This window comes from Protopterus annectens, chromosome 9.part0, assembly GCF_019279795.1.
Source record: "Protopterus annectens isolate FY-2018-M chromosome 9.part0, PAN1.0, whole genome shotgun sequence".
Classification (NCBI taxonomy): Eukaryota; Metazoa; Chordata; order Ceratodontiformes; family Protopteridae; genus Protopterus; species Protopterus annectens.
Genome location: NC_056743.1, coordinates 1,003,101,149 through 1,003,119,991, shown reverse-complemented (window position 1 = coordinate 1,003,119,991; position 18,843 = coordinate 1,003,101,149). Strand labels below are relative to the sequence as shown.

General features: G+C 42.5%; 1 protein-coding gene across 1 annotated transcript in view; it reads right to left on the bottom strand.

The window, feature by feature from the left end:
- The window catches only part of KMT2D (lysine methyltransferase 2D), a 3,358,270-nt gene that overhangs the window by 1,608,977 nt on the left and 1,730,450 nt on the right, over positions 1-18,843 (bottom strand). The window contains exon 21 of the mRNA XM_044082193.1: positions 9,061-9,267. Within this exon, the coding sequence (XP_043938128.1) occupies positions 9,061-9,267 (207 nt within the window). The remainder of the gene's footprint in view (positions 1-9,060; positions 9,268-18,843) is intronic.

Here is an 18,843-nt window from a genome sequence, read left to right as displayed (position 1 = left end):
CTGGATATCAAATCCAATTTGTAGTGACTAATAAAGGTGTGAGGAGATGCCCATGTAGCCGCAGCACAAATATTATCCATAGACATCCTGGCCTGAAATGCCGAAGAAGTAGACATCATTCGTGCAGAATGAGCCTTCACCTTAAAAGGTAATTCCTTACTGGTTGAGGCATAAATGAAGGAAATACAACTAGAGATCCATCTGGATAGGGTTACTTTAGAAACATGAGACCCAAGTCTATTGTCTGAAAACGAGACAAAACAGCTGATCTGATTTCCTAAGGTCCTTCGTTCTATGTAAATAGAAACGCAATTGTCTATGAGCATCTAGCTGGTGGAATTTAAATTCTGCCTTATTAGAAAATTCTGGGAAAAAATACAGGCAGTTCAATAGACTGGTTGAGGTTAATAACCGAAGCAACCTTTGGCATAAAGGAAGGATATGGTCTGAGGGAAACCCTATTCTTGTGAAATACAAAGTAAGGAGGTCTAACTGACAAAGTTTGGAGCTCAGAGACTCGCCTAGCTGAAGTGATGGCTACTAAAAAGATAGTCTTCCATGACAGATATTTCAAATCACAAGTAGCTGCAGGCTCAAAGGGAGACTAAGTGAGACACTGTAACACAAAATTGAGGTCCCATGGCATTACAGGATCAAAGACTGGAGGTTGAAGCAGCATAGTAACCTTTAAGAATGTCTTACAAAGTCTATGCGCCATTAGACTGGGTTCATTAGCGACATGAAAGGTGGAGATAGCTGCTAACTGACCCCTGACTGAAAAGCATGGAGTGAAATTCCAGAACTGATGAAATTGGTGTGGTGTAAGAGTCAATCTGCCTTTCATGAGCCCAAATGGAGAATCTTTACCATTTACTGGAATAAATCTTCCTAGTCAAAGGCTTATGGGAAGAAGACAGAATATGAACCACTTCCGGAGAAAAATGATGAAGCCTGACTAGTGACTGAACTGGAGTAGCCAAGCTGTCAACCGGAGGGTCTGAAGAGAGGGATGGAACTGCCCTGACATACGAGTCAATAGGTTTGGCTGTGGGTCCAGAATCCAGGGGTCGTCCAAGAGACAGGGATGGAGAAAGGGGAACCAAATTTGACGAGGCCAGTGTGGAGCAATCAGAATCATTCTGCTTCCAAGAATTGTGCTTTCTGAATAACCTTTGCTATCAGAGGAATAGGTGGGAATGCATAAAGAAGACCAGAGGGCCAATCGAGAACTAGAGCATCCCTGGGTGTCTCCCCCTGAGGGGGATAAGGGTGAAGTAGCTGCTGCACTTGGTATTGAGGGGACTGGCAAATAGGTTGCAGCAAGGCTGACCCCATCTGTGGAAAATCTGCTCTGCAACCTGCTTGTTCAGAGACCACTAATGAGGCATCAGAATAGCTCTGCTCAACCTGTCGGCAATCATGTTGGACTTCCCCGGAATATGCATTGCCACAAAAAAGCGTTGGGAAGACATTGCCCACTCCCACACCCGAATAGCCTCTCTGCAAAGGGGATACAACTTGGTTCCCCCCTGTTTGTTCAGATACCATACCACCGATAAGTTGTCCGAGTGGATTGCAATCATCCCGAGAGGAAGAAAGCTGTGGAGTGCTTGCAACGCTAATAGCACTGCTCTCATCTCCAGGACGTTGATATGCAAATATATCTTGTGCTCTTGCCACGTGCCTTGGACTGTCCTGCTGAGATAATGCCCCCCCCCCCCAATATGGGAGGCATCCGTGGTCATCGTGGCAACTGCAGGAGGTGGAACGATGGGCTTTCTCACATTGAGATTGCTGGTTTTAAGGCATCAGCGTAGATCCTGCTTGCACTTGTCTGTAATCATAATAAGATGGGAAAGCGGAAGGTGCTGTAGGGACCACTGAGCAAAGAGCAGCCACTGAAGGAGCCTCATGTGTAGTCTTGCAAGAGGGACTAGCACAATTGTGGCAGCCATTGTCCCTAACAATTTGAGAACCATTTTTGCCTTTACCTATTTCAGTGGAAGCAACGCTTAAACCTGTTGTTGCAAAACCTGAATTCTTTCTTGTAGTAAGAAAGCCCTCATGAGCATGGTGTCTAAATCGGCACCTATAAAGGTGACAAGCTGCGAGGGCAGGAAGGCAGACTTTTCCCAGTTTAGTGTGATACCCAATTGTTGACAGCGCAATGGCGGTGTCCCTGATCTGTAGTAGTAGATGCCTGGTGGTGGCAGACAGGAGCCAGTCGTCCTGGTACGGAAACACTTGGAATCCCTGATGTCTAGTGAGCAGTCACCACTGCCATACATTTGATGAACACCCTGGGGCTGTGATGAGACCAAAGGGCAGGACTCGAAATTGAAAATGACTGGCTCCCAGCCGGAAGCGTAAATGACTTCTGGATGCCCTGTCCATCTTTATATGGTAGTAAGCATCCTTGAGGTCGATGGAGCACATCCATACTTCTTTCCCCAACAATGGAAGACTAGACTGTAAAGTGACCATTCGGAACTTGGACTTTTTTACATGGAGGTTCAAGCGGCTGAGATCCAAGATGGGTCTCGGGTCCCCCTGTTCTTTTTGGCACAAAAAGAATCTTAAGTCCCTAATCCGAGCTGGTCTTAGGGGACATGCTGGATGGCTCCTTTTGCTAGCAGCTTTTCAACTTCTGAAGCTGCAGAATCCCTTTGACTGGGTGGGGCATCTGGGATTCTCTAAGTTGGCGGGGGGTGAGAAGAGAAGGGAATATGATACCCTCCAGTAATTATCTTTAATACCCACTTGTCCTGGGTGATGCCTCGCCAGGCTTCTGGGTATAGCGAAATGCGACCCCCGACTGGCTCTGTAGAAGCGCAGTTGGGCCTCCCATCATGAGCACTGGTAGAGGGAACCGCGAAAGGAATCGTGGTCCCCCTGGTTACGCGGGCTGCCTCTGCCTCTAGGGTGGCGTCTACCTGAGTTATCACCCCCTCCCCTGCCTCTGGAGGGGGAATCACTTTGTGTTTCTTGAAAAAACCTCTGCGGCTTTCTGAACCACATTTTTGTGGCCCTTGGGATAAGGTCTATAAGGCATGGAAAAACGGACTCCCACAGCAGACAGAGTTTTTCTTCCTGTTCGCACCTAGTGAGAGTATCCTTCACCTTGGTTCTGAACAACAATGAACCATCAAATGGGGAGTTGGTGAATGTAGACTTAAAGGTCTCCACGAAATAACACAGGCGCATCCAGGAGTGCCTCCTAAGAGAGACTCTGGAACTCGCTGCCCTACTCGCTCTGTCGGCTGCATGCGAGATCAGCCTCATGGAGGAGTTAGCAATGGAATTTAGGGTAGACATCTGGGCACTGACCTTCTGAGCCATTGCGTCAGAAACATTACCCAGCAGAGATTCTCCAAGCTCTCTTAGAAGATCTCTTTGGAGCTGTGTAAAATGTGACATAGTTCAGCGACCGCACAGTAAAGGCCGCTTAAGAAAACATATGCTTCCCATACCGATCCATGGTCCTAGTCTCCTTGTTAGGGGGATGGAGGGTAGATGAAGTCTCAGCCAGTTCCTTCTTGGTGGCCGCTGCCACCACCATGGCATCTACTGTATCGCCCTTTGTGAAAAATTACTTTTGAGCGGGGCGGACAGAAACTTGTTGGGTCTCCTCGGGACTGGTTACACAGTGTCAGGGGTTTCCCACACCCTTCGACAAACAACATCCAGGAGTTCATCCCACGGGAGAGAAACCCAGGAGGCAGTGGGTTGAGACCCAAAGGCCTTCAGAAACACAGACTCCTCCTCAGAGGGAGATTTGGAGGGCCAGTTGCCTCTCTGCTTCAAGATCTCCAGGATATCGGAGAAAGAGATATATTCAGAGGACTACTTGGGGGACCCCTCCGACTCCTCGAGGTCGGTGTCCAAAGTGATAGACATCCTGGGAGTCTATGTGCTTTCTCTTGCACACACTTTTTCTGGGGGGCTCCTCAGGCAAACACTCTGGGAAGACCTCAGAAAGTTGGGGGCAACTCATGGAGGTATCCTGAGGCCTTGGGTCTCCGCTGTCCAAGGACAGATGATAAGAAACTGATACTGGTGCTGGAGGGGGTAGAGTGTCGGTGCCATCAGATGCAGCTGAGGACCTGGCCAGCATGCTCCGCATGACCTCAAAAGCTGATCCCCCCCGGCTACGAAGAATGACAACTGTGGAAGCCCTCGGGGCCGAAGGGATAAGGTCCGAAGCCGAGGCAGGGCCCGAGCTCATCTGTGCCGAAGCACCGAACGGGAGGCTAGGAGCCGAAGAAGATCAACCAGAGACCTCTCCCTCGGGTCCGACCGAGGAACTATGAGTCCTGGACCCCTCAGACTGAGCCGACGAGGTCAGAGCGGTGATCGCAACAGAGATGCCAGGATAGGTTACTGGAGCCTACCTAAAGGCATCAGACAGAACTGACAACTTTAGCTCTGAAGGCCGAGAAAGGCTCGGAGGAAAATACGAGGATGGATGGGTGTTGGGCTCCAGGGTCAATTGGACTGGAGCCAAAAACAATTTGGCCAACACCAGTGATTGGAGCAGTCTCTGTACCACTCTATCTACATCATCGTCCGAGAGAGTCCTGGAGGACCTAGAGGATAAGGTCATAGATCTGGACCTCCCTACAGAAGGAGACTTATGAGAAGGAGAAACCGGTCTAGAAACTGGAGACCGGCTCCGAACAAGTATCTCTGTCACCAGCTCTGAGAGACTGGGAGCCGATGTTGACTTGGTAAATTCACCCACATCCTTCGGCCCCAAAGCCAATGGAGCCTAAAAAGCTAAAGTAGACTTGGCAACTTTCTCTGGTGGCTCTGATAAAACTGACAGAGCCGGACAGCATTTTTTTTTTACTTAGAGGTCTTGTCTGTTTAAGAGGGAGAGGACTTAGAACTGGAAGCCTTCTCCAAGTCTTCTTCGAAGGAGGGTTTCAGTAATCCCTTCAGAATCAGTTTGTTCTTCCTCTCTTGAAGAACGCGTGGGATAAAGGCGTGACAGAACACACAGGATTCTTGGAGGTGGATAGCCCCCAAGCAATACATGCACACAGAGTGCCCATCAGTAATAGACATTTTATATCCACAATTGCCACATTTTTTTGAAGCCCGAAGGCTTGTGTTCTTTTGTAATCTTAGACATATTGGTATGACAGTGCACACAATATCAGAAGACAAACCCAACACCAACAATAGAAAAACGCGGGAAATATGCCTCTAAATTAAACCGTCGTTAGAACAAACACCACAGGGAAGAAAGGACCTCTAATTTAAACAGTCCAGACAAACAAAACAAGGGAGGACTAGATCCTCTAAGTTAAACGGCCCTAGCCCAAAGGGACGAGGCAACCACCGGAACAAGCACACACAGGGAAACTGGGACACACACAACTAGGGAGGAAGGACTAGGTCCTCTAAGTGAGACGGGCCTAGCCAGTAAGAAGGGAAGGAACGCAAACCAGATAAGTCAAAAAGCCATGGAACAGGCTACACAAGCAGTTTTATCAAAAAAACAGAGACTAGCTATGAAAGTAGATTTTGGAGCAACAAACTACTAAAAAGTAGAATAAAAAGTTATACTTAGCCAAGGCCAAGAGCAAGACCACGTCTGAGGCTAACAAGCGGCAAACAAGATCTGGGTAAAGGGAGCAGTGCAGCATGGGATACCTCTTAGCCACGAGCCAATTGAAGACTTAAAGTATAGCAGAGTCGGAGCCGGAACCCCACAGGTAAGAATGTAGGCGAGATTGGACTACATAACACATCAGGAGGTTTTATTCCAGTTTTCAGATTAAGTGCTTTCTTTTCCAAAACAGGAAACTTCAGAATCTACTGACATCACATCCCTCCTTGATTAATTAAGTACACCCATTATGTGACTGGGTAAAAACAAAAAACAGTATAAATTTAGTTTTAATTACATACATAAAAAGTATATATAAATTTATATAAATTTTAATTACATAAAAATATATATTTAATACCTTTGTTATGTTAAAAACTACTAATATTAATAGCAGTTGGCTTTTAATTTTTAACGCAGATGTCAAAGAAACATGGTCATTAAGACCAGGATAAATGCATGCATCAAGCCTCAACTGCCATATTAATTTCCTAAACTCAAGCCTGTTCTGCCAATCACCCCCCTATCCGAAATATGAACCTTTGCCAATACCCAAAATTTAAAATCAGCATTTTCACATACTAAAGCAGGTCTATAAAGTGCATTACATTCTTTCTTCCTACTGATTTCATATACATGTTCATATATACGCTGTTTTAAACTGCGTTCCATTTTGCCTATGTAAAATACCCAACATACTACAATATAGACAACCCCTTTCGGCTGACGATTAAAATATTCTTTCACTTGACATCTACATTGGGGGGCAGGTAAAACAAACTCTTCTCTATCAGCTATAAATATGCATTGATTGCATCAACCACATCTAAAAGTACCTGTTTTTCCTATATTCCTAACCTGAACATTTTTCTCAAACAATTCCTTTAAATTGTCATTTTACTTGCAACTAAATTTTAAGGGCTGGTTAAAAACTTCCAATTTATTGGGTATGGCCCAAAAAAAAAATCCCAATATTTCCTCATTATATAACATCTTTTTTGTTTCCTCATTAAATGTTGTAACCATATATAGTGTATTTTCTTCCTTTTCTACCAAGGTGGTATTGTTCACACTACCTTCTCCACTATTGAATAGAGGTTTAAATTTAATCCCCCATCCTAGTAAGATTTCTTCCTTGAAATTATTAATCATGTCTATTGGGTAACCCCTGTCATGAAACAACCCACCAATATAATCGAGTTCACTGTCTAACTTATCTCTAACCGAAGTCATACTGGCCGCCCTATCTGCCCTTTCAATATATTTTTCTTCTGGATAACAGGGTGATCACTCATAATGGAGTTATACATTTGGAAAACAGTTTTTCCTATAAATACATTGATGTATACCTCTTGTTTACCAAGTCCTTTTTGATGTTAACATCTAAACAGTGCACTTCATGGTCCCAAGTTTCATAAGAAAATGATAAAAATTCAGTGGAGGAGTTGACACGTAAATTAAGCCAAATTCAGTGGAAGAGTTGACATGTAAATTAAGCCAAACAGGAGTTCTGACTACAAATAATGAAAAAAAAAAAGAGAACTATTTGTGGTTTCATATACCTCAAGGGAATGCAAGGAGATATTAAGACTAGACCACGTTTAGGATTGGACAAAATAAATCCTACCAATAGGAATTGGGGAATAATAGAAAGAACTGAAAACAAGTTGAATTACTGGATACAGATAAAGGGGGGGCTGTTAAAGAATGATATGAGGTTAATACAAACAACATATAACATGCCAAGCAAGTTTAGATTAGCTTATATGGGACTGAAGGAAAGTAAAAATATTGTAAAAGACAAAAGGGAGGAAGGTTGAGAGAAACCTATGTTAGTGAGGGTAACTGAAACCGGAACTGAACGGGCCATAAAGAAAAGCCAAAGAAAAAGCATATGAAGCATTATTAGAAACCAAAATAATACAAAAGATTACACTGAAGAAAACATTTAATAGAAGATTAAGCAGATTTCAGAGTTGCAAAAGGGAGAAGTATGCTTAGCATGAAGATTTTAACTATCTCAAGAAAATTCATAATGTTTGCTTGGAAATGTCGGAGTACATACTTTTGTATTCTTAGTAAACTCGATAAGATGCTTTCACAGGTATCAGAAAAGTGCTGGAGATGCGACTTTTGAAAGCCTGGAAACACCTTCTAGTATTGTGTAGAACTTGAGTTTTAAACAGGATATACAATATATTTTAACTGTCTTTTGGATCTAGAAGTGCACTTACAAAAAGACTTAATGCCAATGAGTTAGTGTTTTTGTTTATGTAAGTTCAGATTCCATCAGTCATTAAAAACATTATTATATTATGGAAATAAAGGGAAAAATCATTTATTAAAGACAGCTATATTAAAGATGGAGTTGGGGGAAACAAGTGAAATGGATACATCTAACAGAAAAATTACACAAATGGTTACTATGGGAACAGTACTCTCAAGCTTGACGGAGTTGAGTTGTAGGAGGGTTATGAACTGCAAGAAAGACTAATAATGAAGTTGTACTCAAATCTTAGTAGATGGAAAATGAAATTTTTGAAATAAGGATGAGAGATTCCTTACTTTAAACAATAATACATAACAGTACACAGGAAGTGGAATGTTTCTGTAAAGAAAGAAAAAGATTATTTCCCAAGGGGCATAGCTTTAGTCACTTTACCTTGAATTCAGACCCACTGATGTATTCAACGAAGGCTGTATCAGGCCGCGAAAGCAAGAAAGAACTAAGAAAATTGCACAGACTAATGACCCCTTGTACCCTGCCATCAGAAGGGAAGGCTGTCCAACCAGGCTATGAGTACAGAAACAAATCTCTGTTATTCAACCTGGTCAGGGGCTTCCACAACAGGAATTTCCAAGATATTATTACTTCAACAGTGAAACTCAAACATCATGCCCATTCCTACTCAGGTAGTCTTGTTTTTGTCAAGCTGTACCCACAACAGGTGACTTTGTTACAGCTTGTATAGCCCACAAATGAAAAGCATACCACACAGACATTGTTTATGTCAGCCAGCTTTTAAGGTCCTAAGCCATTAACCAAAACTAGGTCACTCAACAAACCAGGCTGAATGCCCACAAACAGACCAGCTAATTGAAGATTTAATGGTAAAGTATGCACTGTTAATACTATCAGCTATGCAGCATGTGCAAAGCATTACCAGTAAGTTCTGTACATTCCAAATCACAGAATAACTGAACAATACCCATCTTCTAGTACTAACATAGAACAGAAATCTACTAAGCCTTTCACAGTTGTGTCCTACTGATATTAAAGGCAAGAAATTTGTAAATTCCTGGTAAGAAACAAAGTCAGGCAACTTATATCAATAAACCTCCAAGCTGTAAACTGAAACAATGAAAGGCTTTCAAGTTTAATAAATCACCTTCATTTCAGTAAATGTTTTAAGTTCCATGAATTTTTGTCACATTTTAGCAATTACCTTTTCCATCCTCACATTCTGGGTCTTCCTCCTTCTTATCATCTTGCAGGCACATATCATTGCACTCCAGCCCTAGATCACCACTCAAAGTAGATAGACGAGATTTACGTTGTTTTCTCTTATGTAGGGGAGACATAGTGAGATTGCGCAACATTGCCATTCCAGCCTCTGTTAACCACACTCCCTCATACCGGTAAAACTGTGGCTCTAAGACAGCAAAAGAAAGGTTAGTCTTTTCCTCAGTCTTGCAAATTAAATCAGCTCTCACATAAGCATTAGCACAATGGCAAATCTTGCTACTACATAATACATACAAGCTCATTTATTTTACTACAAAAAATGCAGTAATTCTAGCTGTACAACCGGCTTTGACCAAAACATTATTGCTATAAGAATCCATTTATCATTTTGAGTAGCTTAATCCAAAATACAAGTGCTACCCTTCTAAACCCACAGCTCTTCCTTCTAAATTTTTTTTGTTGAGGATACATTCTATTGTCGCTCTCCTCAAGATTTTGCCTAGATTATCAGGTCAGGCTGATAGGTCTACAACTGCCTAGGTTTAATACGGCACCCACTCCTCCCCTTGTGAACCAGTAACACAACAATCTGCTACCATACATATAAGGGATGTGTCAAAATACTACCACTTCATTCAGCATGACTGACATGGGGCTTAAAGTTGGACTTTTCTCGAGACACATAAGAGATTGCAAAGTATTACATCTTCTCCCCAGAACTTTTGAGTTTCTAATTTTATTCATGGCAGCAAGTGGATGTCCCCTGTTCTGTAACGCTAACACTATAATGGATGCTTACAGTGACATTTGCAGAAAATTATTCAACAATTTTACTATGTCCTTACAAGTGGGAAGTGTTTGTGGGCTGATTTATTTTACTTTAGCATTAGTTATAACCAGGTAAGTACACTGGTCTTTGGACAAGTGTGAAAGGAACAGTATAAAAAGTTTATACAATATAGTTCTCATAATATACACCAAAAGGAGATAATTAAACTTACGAGGAAATGTGAAAGAACAACAGTGCAAGAAAAACATTACATGAGATGTATAGCACTTGGAAACACAAGAAATCCACAGACAAAAAAGTAGACGGGAAGGTAATACAAGAAAGGCATGCAAATATGCAAGGTCTCTAGGGAAATGTAACATGGGAATGTTGTAATATTAAATTTCTGATGTAATTACATCACCTTATTACTGCTTTCAATCTGATATCAAGCTGAGCTTATAGATGTATCTGAATGTTTGATGTGTGTTTTTTGTAAACTGCTTTACCCAGACGTTTTTTTTTTTGACTAGGATAATTTTTGAAAGCAAAGTAACTTTTTCTGTTGTGTATCTCAACTAATGTTAACACTTCTCCAAAATTTTGCTTTTCTTTTTAAATTTAGTAGCATACTTATGGCATATAGCTATTTATAGATGAATACAATTAATTATACAACAGAATTTCCTTATGCTGCAGCCTAAACAGATTTATGCGGCTCACACAGAACAGGACTTCAGTATTCTCTCTAGTAATTTCCAGCGGTAATGACTAAGAAGGATAAATATTAAAAATGGCATTTTAATTTTATCTTTAGGTAAAATATGTTATCTACATTTGTTTTAATTACAGAGGTTACTGCCATGGTGAGGGAAAAGACAGAGCCCAGGTCTGCCAGTAATACATTTAAGATATGATCATTCCTGAATTGACTTTGTACCATTTGTTCCCATTCTGTTCTGATTAACAGTCAATTAGCAGTTCAGCATATTTGTCTGAGTTTGAGTAGTTTATTCACAAAATGCACAGACTGCTAAAATTAAGAAATCTTCATTTTCTGTAAGCTTTGATATTATTATATTCAATTCACACTGATTTTGTGCAAGCCCTCTATTTCTAATTTATCGTTTTTCTGGTCTTCCTGTTTTAAGGTGAACTTTTGCAAGTACTTGAGACATGGTAACCCTTTTCACTGAATCTGCAAAAATAAGTTAAAACAGAATTTGTCATACACATTGAATCTTTACATTATGTTGCAGTAATGATAAATTCTGTTATTTAAGCAAAGACTCCACTGGGTTTGATTTTTTTTTCCTTCAGTAAGTTTATTTTTTTGTTATAGAATCTGTAGATGTGTAGAAAAATACAATAGGGAAAGAAAACTTCCTTTTTAAAACTTCCCATGGAGAGAGGTTACAGCCTCGCACACTGCAAGCATTCTAGGTGGCTTACTCTAGGTTGACAATGACAGTTAACACTCCTTATTTGTTTACACCTCCATGTCTTTAGTCAGTGAATCAATGGGACAATTTCATTCCACTACATGGGTGCTGCAAGAGGCGAAGGAAGCATTTTGCTAAAGATGTGTTTATGCTCATTAATCCCACAGTATGCTACTGCACACCAAAAGTGGAAAACCTCCACAGCCTGTTCATTCCAAAATGAATAATGACCTTGTCACAATTACCCTTAAGCTTGAAAAGTCCCTAATGGTGGCCCCTTGGTAGGCCTTACACATTAACAAAGCACAGTAAGTGTGTCTGTTCTATTATCAGAGACCTGTGAGCAGACTGTTTTTTGATGATATCAGGTTACAGTACATAAATTGCTCACTTTTTCAGTCTGTCCAATTTCAGTTTTAACTCACTGTATTCTGCCATTATGGATTCTTCAAGGTGTCACATACATGTTTGTGTTTGATTTACTGTAGAAAGAAGATGGTAATCTTAATGTGTTAAATGGAAGACATTCTGGTTGTGTTGACAGCTTCTGGAGACTTATCAAAAAGGTCATATATTTACAGGTGTGCTCTTCAAGACATCTGTGTACACAGGATTAAGTGTGTGCATGTTCCTAAGGTGGAGCCACTGCAGACACTTTTGATTAGCATTCTGGATATACATGTACTTCTCAGATATTTAAAGCCCTGTCAATGTACAAGCATGAAGCAGTGTACATACAAACCTGAAGCAAGCAGCATCAAGCAAAATCTTTGAATGTTAGCTTAGACAGTGCCTCCATACCCCTCCTAAAGGAAAACTCTGCCTACCTAAAACTAAAAGCCAAAGAAATGAGCACTGCTAGTCAAAACTGCAGTTTGTCATCAGTGAACATTAGCATATGAATGGGAGGAGTAAATGAAATTTGCGTACTTACTATGCTAGATCCATGTTGTCTTGTTTTTGTCCTGTTCAACTTTTCAGTTACCAGACGCAACCTCTGCACTTTTACAGAAGTTTGCCTCTAGGGATCTAACTCCTCCCCCTTCCACAAGTCTCTCAGATCCCCATAACACTGCAGATTGAGACTGTTTACAGTTATCAATTTCCTTATCTTTTACAGTTAATGATTCTGAAGTAGTCCTGCGATACTTTGGGACAAAAGCGCTAAATAAAAGCATAGCAAAAGTTTATTCTACCAGCAGTTTCTACTTCAGAACCTCCTTTGGTGTTATATGGCTGCAGAAATCCCAAACCCACTCCCATTCCGTCTTGTACACACTGAACAACCATCTTCTACAGACACTCCAGCATCTCCAATGTTAAAAACTTTGCCCCCCATCACAGTTTTGTCAGGACCAACTCCCTCTATTGGCATGACTTCATCTCTAACAATACAGGTCTAGGCAGCCTTCTCATGGCTAAGCCAGAAGCACAAACACACTATATGTCCTCTCAAATAACAAATCCTGCTGTGGAATACCAGTCCAGCTGCACCCCAAAAAAACTAATATATTCTGTTACTTCCAGTTTCTCTGAGACAGCAGAAAATACACAGTTTTGTACACGTACCATAAATGTAGATGCCGGAGTGTATTCATTACTGCAGTCCTGAATTGTGAGATTTCCTGCTGTGTAAGCCTTTGGCCGGCCCAACAACCAGAGTAAAAATCTCCCCCCTCCTCAGGCTGGCAGACATCCTATCAGATGTCAGCATGCTCGGGTATATAGGGAGCCATATCATCAATTTTTTCTTACCGCCCCTACCAGGTAGGAGCCCTCCAGATGAACAATAAAGAAAGGGTCTAAGAGAGAAACTAGGCCAAGCAGGGAGAACACCCAGAGGATCCACTGGCTTGGCAAGAAGAAAGAAGCAGACTGCTACTGTAGGTAAAGGGGAAGGAGGGGAAAAAGAAGACTGCAGCAGTGAATACACTCAAACATCTACATTTGTGGCAAGTGTGCACAACAATACTATGTTCCTCTTACTTTGCTGTTCCAGTCCTGACTTGTGGGATGATTCCCAAAGCTGAGATGAGGGTGGAAGGAAGATTAGGGAAAGGAGAGGATACCCTGCAGAATGGCAGTGGTGAATCCTGCTCTAGACCTGGAAAAGGCTAAGTAGTAGTGTTTGGTAAAAGTATGCACAGATTGGGTCTATGTTATATTGTCAAAATTACATTACAGTGACTGCAGTTTCGACGACACATAAAAAGCAAAATTCAAAAACAGCGAAACCACAGGTCACCAATTTTTTTTCCTAGGGAAAGAAATTGGTAGACCAACAATACACTACACACCAGTTAAAACATTACAAATTGGGGGGCTTCACCCCCACATGCCCTAATGTGGGGGTCTGTACCCCCCCAACTAAATATACCAACTCCAAGATTGCACTACAGTGGGATAAAGGGCAATGTCACGGCTCAGGCCAAGCGACGTTGATCTAAACCTTCGCTGTTTTTAAATTTCGCTCTATGTGTCATTGAAAAGTACAGTTGTATACACTTACCATAAATGTAGATGTTCGAGTGTATTCACTGTTGCAGTCATTACATTAGGGTAATCTGCTGGCAGGTTGCCCTCAGTCGGCCTGAATAACAAAGTCTTGGGTCCTGCATCGGTTGCTGTCTCCTCTTCCATGACGTCAGGTCATCAGGGGTATAAAACATGCAGCAGACATCATTTTAATCAGTTTTTCTTACCCCAGATGTCAGGTGCCCCCCAAATGGGGAGCAAAAATATATAAACAGTAAATATATAAAATTACCTTAGAAACATAAAATTTACCTTCAACTAAAAGCAAATACACCACAAAGGCTTTTGAGTATAGTGAAGGAAAGAAAAGGTATAGAATGGGGGATGTCAGGTGGGTAACCCGAAATGCAACAGTGAATACACTCGAACATCTACATTTATGTTAAGTGTACACAACTGTACTATGGTTCTACGTGTTTCATTGTTGCAGTCATTACATTTGGGCAGAATCCCAAAGCTATGGATGGGAGGATGGAACTAAATAGCATTAGGAGCAGCTATAACGCCCTGCAAGACTGCAGTGGCAAAGCCTGCCCTAGATTTAGAAAAGAGAGGTAAATGGTAAAGCTTTGTGAATGTATGAACAGAGCTCCAAGTAGCAGCTTCTAGAATGTCTTTGGTTGGGACCCCTCTGAGAAAAGCTGCTGAAGTAGAGGCAGCCCTGGTGGAATGGGACCTGATCCCCTTGGGCACAGGTGTACCATGGTGCAAATAGCAGAAACGAATGCAGTGGCTTATCCATTTAGAAATAGTCTGCTTTGATATAGCCTTCCCCTCTGATCCTGCACCAAATGCTATCAGTAGTTGCTCAGACTTTCTTAGAGATTTTGTCCTGTTTAAGTAGAATCGTAGTTGTCTGTGTACATCCAATGAATGCAGAATCCGGTCTCCCTTGTTCTGCAGATTTTGGGAAAAAGTTGGCAGGTGAATGGTTTGGTTAAGAGCTAGACTCGATACCACCTTAGGCATAAAGGAAGGATTGGTCCCGAGGGCCACCCTGTCCGGGTAAAATATAATGAAAGGCTCCACTGCCATGAGAGCCTGTAGTTCTGAAACCCTTCTTGCTGAAGTGACTGCCAAAAGAAAAGCTGTCTTCCAAAAAGGAAATTTTATATCAGCAGTAGCTGCTGGTTCAAAAGGGGGTAGGGTGAGTTTTTCCAGCACAAAATTAAGGTCCCATGCGGGAGTTGGCGCTCTCCTGGGAGGCCTTACATTTCTGGCCCCTCTGAGATACTGTTTTAACAGGGGATGAGAAAAGAGAGGAGGCTCTGTGTTGTAATGAGCCAAGATGGCAGAGGCATGGATTTTTATTGAAGACAAAGATAGCCCCGTGTCAAGCATCTCAGTTAAGTATTGTAAAATCTGAGGAATATTGAGCTTTGCTGTGTCTATTCCCTGTGCTTGGTTCCAAGCACAGAATCTCTTCCATTTATCAGCACAAGATTTTCTAGTACTAGGCCTTCTGGCTTCCAAAATGACATCCATCACAGGTTTACTGAGAGATGTGGTTTGAATAATTAGTTGATTAGCCATGCTGCAAGATTCAGAGTTTGGAGCTGAGTGTGCAGAATTAGATAGTTCTTCTGAGACAGTAGGTGAGGTGTCTGAGGCAAGTACCACGGAGGAAGGTGCAACATTATTCCTTAGAAGCAGATACCAGTGTTGGCGAGGGCAGTCAGGAGCAATTAAAATAATTTTTTGTTTTTTCCTGTCTGACTTTTAGTAAGATCTTGGAGAGTAGAGGCAGAGGGGGAAAGGCATAGATTGATAGGTTTTTCCAGCTGAAGGATAGAGCATCCACTTTCCATGCTTTTTTGTGATGAGATCTCGTGCTGAATTTGTCCAACTGATAGTTTTGGGGAGAGGCAAACAGATCTATGTCTGGGCTTCCTCATTTCTGTGTTAACATGCTGAAGATTTGTGGATCCAGTTTCCATTCGTGCGGGTCCATAAGACTTCTGCTTAGATCATCTGCCAGAGTATTTTGCTTTCCTGGCAGGAATTGAGCTTGAAGATGTATTTGGCAAGTCAAGGCTGTGTTCCACAAGGACATGGCTAGTCTGCAAAGGGGGTAGGAATGGGTACCCCCCTGCTTGTTTATGTGCCTAACTGTGGTGTTGTCCGTCTTTATCAGTAGTTGTCCTGGATAAAGTAAGTCCTTGCAGGCCATCAGAGCATTCTGAGCAGCTAGCATTTCTTTCTGGTTAATATGCAGATGCATTTGGTTTGGGCTCCATTTGCCCTGAATGCATCTGCCTGCCAGTTGGGCCCCCCAAGCATAGTCTGATGCGTCTGTAGTTAGGGTTTGGGTGGCAGGGGGTAGAGTGAATGACGGTCAATTGTTTTGGTGACGTCTCTGCCCACCAAAGAAAAAAGAAGTTATGTCTAACCATAAAGTTCCATCTGTATTGTTGATCCTCGTTCAGTCATTACGCATCAGTTCCAAGCTCGGAACAGAGCCGGCCATTTTCCAAGCTCGCGTCAGCTTAAATCTCTCGAGCTAAACTCTTACCCACAACCCCCCTCTCCCTGTTACCTCAGATTGAGTATGCAAGTCAAAGAAGGTAGAGGCTACCTCTGGTCAAATAACCTAAGAGAACAGGATGGTGAGATCCACTAGAAACCACAGGAGGGAGGGTCGTAATGAATGAATGAGGATCAACAATACAGATGGAACATTATGGTAAGACATAACTTCTTTATCGGATATTGTTAATCCTCGCTCATTTCTTACGCATGGGACAGAGTCCCCAGCTACCTCTATTCCTGGGAGGCTCTCATGGAAGGACATTCCTAAGCAACACAGAACCGAAAGATGCTCTTCCCCTGGAGGCCAAATCCAATTTGTAATGATTAATGAAGGTATGAGGCGTAACCAAAGTTGCAGCTGCACAGATGTCATGTAAAGAAACTCTGGCATGGAAGGCAGCAGAAGTTGCCACCGACCTTGTTGAATGAGCTTTCATGGTAGTAGGCAACAAGATATTATGTTGTGTATAAATGAAGGTCACACAGTCCCTTCAACCATCTAGCTAATGTGACCTTAGCAACAGCAGATCCTAATCTAGGTCCAGAAAACGCCAAAAATAACTGGTCAGATTTACGAAAAGATTTAGTCCTGTTTAAGTAAAAACGGATTTGCCTGTGGATATCTAGAGTATGTAGGCAATACTCTCCTCTGTTTGAATGATTGGGAAAGAAAACCGGCAATTCAATGGCTTGATTAATGGACATTTCATAGATCACTTTAGGCAGAAATGACGGATTAGTTCTCAGAGACACACCATCTCTATGAAAAATCAAGTATGGATTCTCGATACATAAAACCTGAAGCTCAGAAATACGTCTGGCAGAAGTAATGGTGACTAAAACCAAGGTTTTCCATGACAAATACTTGAGGTCATACGAAGAGGCTGGTTCAAAAGGTGACATTGTCAGAGCTTGTAGAACTAATGATAAATCCCATGGTTGAATAGGTTCTCTAAAAGGTAGCTTCAGATGATTCACACCTTTTATGAAGGTCTTACACAATTTATGGGACAGAAGAGAGGAATCTTGGACACCCTCATGAAAATTAGAAAATGCAGCCAAATGAACTCTAATGGTAGAGGCCGACAGACCCGATTGAAAAAGGTCGGCCAGACAGTCTAGTATTATCGACACTGGTGCTGAAAATGGATCTACTTGTTTATCTTTCAGGCAACAGGTAAATCTTTTCCACTTGCTCAGATAAGTAATTCTAGTGGAAGACTTATGAGAAGCAATGAGAATATCACGTACTGGTAAAGAAAGATCATTCTGCCTGGCAATCAAGGGAATTGGAGCAGCCAAGCCATGAGCTTCAGGCTGTTCAAGTTGGGATGAATCAGGTTCTGTGGATGTGAGATCAACTCCGGGGTTGGATGGAGAATCCATGGTCGATCTAGTAGGTGAGGCCAAAGGAAGGGGAACCAAATTTCTCAAGGCCAAAATGGTGCTATGAGGATCACCTTGCTCTTCAACCAACAGGCTTTCTTCAGAAACTGGGGAATGAGTGGAAAGGGTAGGAATGCGTAAAGAAGACCCGAGGGTCAATCGTGGACTAGAGCGTCCCTGGGTGACTGTCCCAGAGGGGGAATCAGGGCGAAGTAGTTGCTGCATTTGTAGTTGGTCGGGGATGCAAAGAGGTCGCAGCAAGGACAGCCCCAACGGTGGAAGATCTCCGCCGCTATCAAGGGATTCAGGGACCACTCGTGAGGTTGAAGAATGCACCTGCTGAGTCTGTCTGCTATCACGTTGGAACTCCCAGGAATGCGCGTTGCTAGAAGAAAACTGTTGGTACCCATTGCCATATCCTCATGGCCTCTCGACAAAGGGGGTAAGATTTGGTTCCACCTTGCTTGTTGATGTACCAGACCACCGCTGTGTTGTCTGATTGAATCGCAATTGTCCCAGACAGCAGCAGGGGATGGAATGCTTGGAACGCCAGAAGCACCGCCCTCAGCTCTAGAACATTTATATGCAGATGGGCCTCCAGTTCAGACCAAGTGCCTTGGACTGTCTCTGTCCCTGACATAGCTCCCCCCACCCCATCAGGGAGGCGTCCGTGGTCACTGTGGCCTTGGGTTGCTGGGGGGAGAAGGGGCAAGACCATTGTGAGAGATTGTGTGTCATCCACCAATTTAAATCCTGTTTGCACCTGTGGGTTACTCGAATCATGGCTGAAAGAGGATGCTGAAAAGGATACCATTGGGTGAGCAGTAGCCATTGTAGAAGCCTCATGTGAAACCTGGCCAGGGGAACAATGGTGATGGAGGCAGCCATGGAACCCAACAGCTGTAGAACTGAGTGAGCCGTGGATTCTTCCTTTGAAAGGATTGGAATTAGTTGTTGCTTTATCCTTAGAATTCTGTGCTCTGCAATAGCAGCTCTGCAGTTTTGTGTGTCCAAGATAACCCCTATGAATTCTGTCGACTGAGATGGGGTGAGATTGGATTTTTGCCAGTTTACAGTTATGCCTAGCCTTTGAGCAGCATGT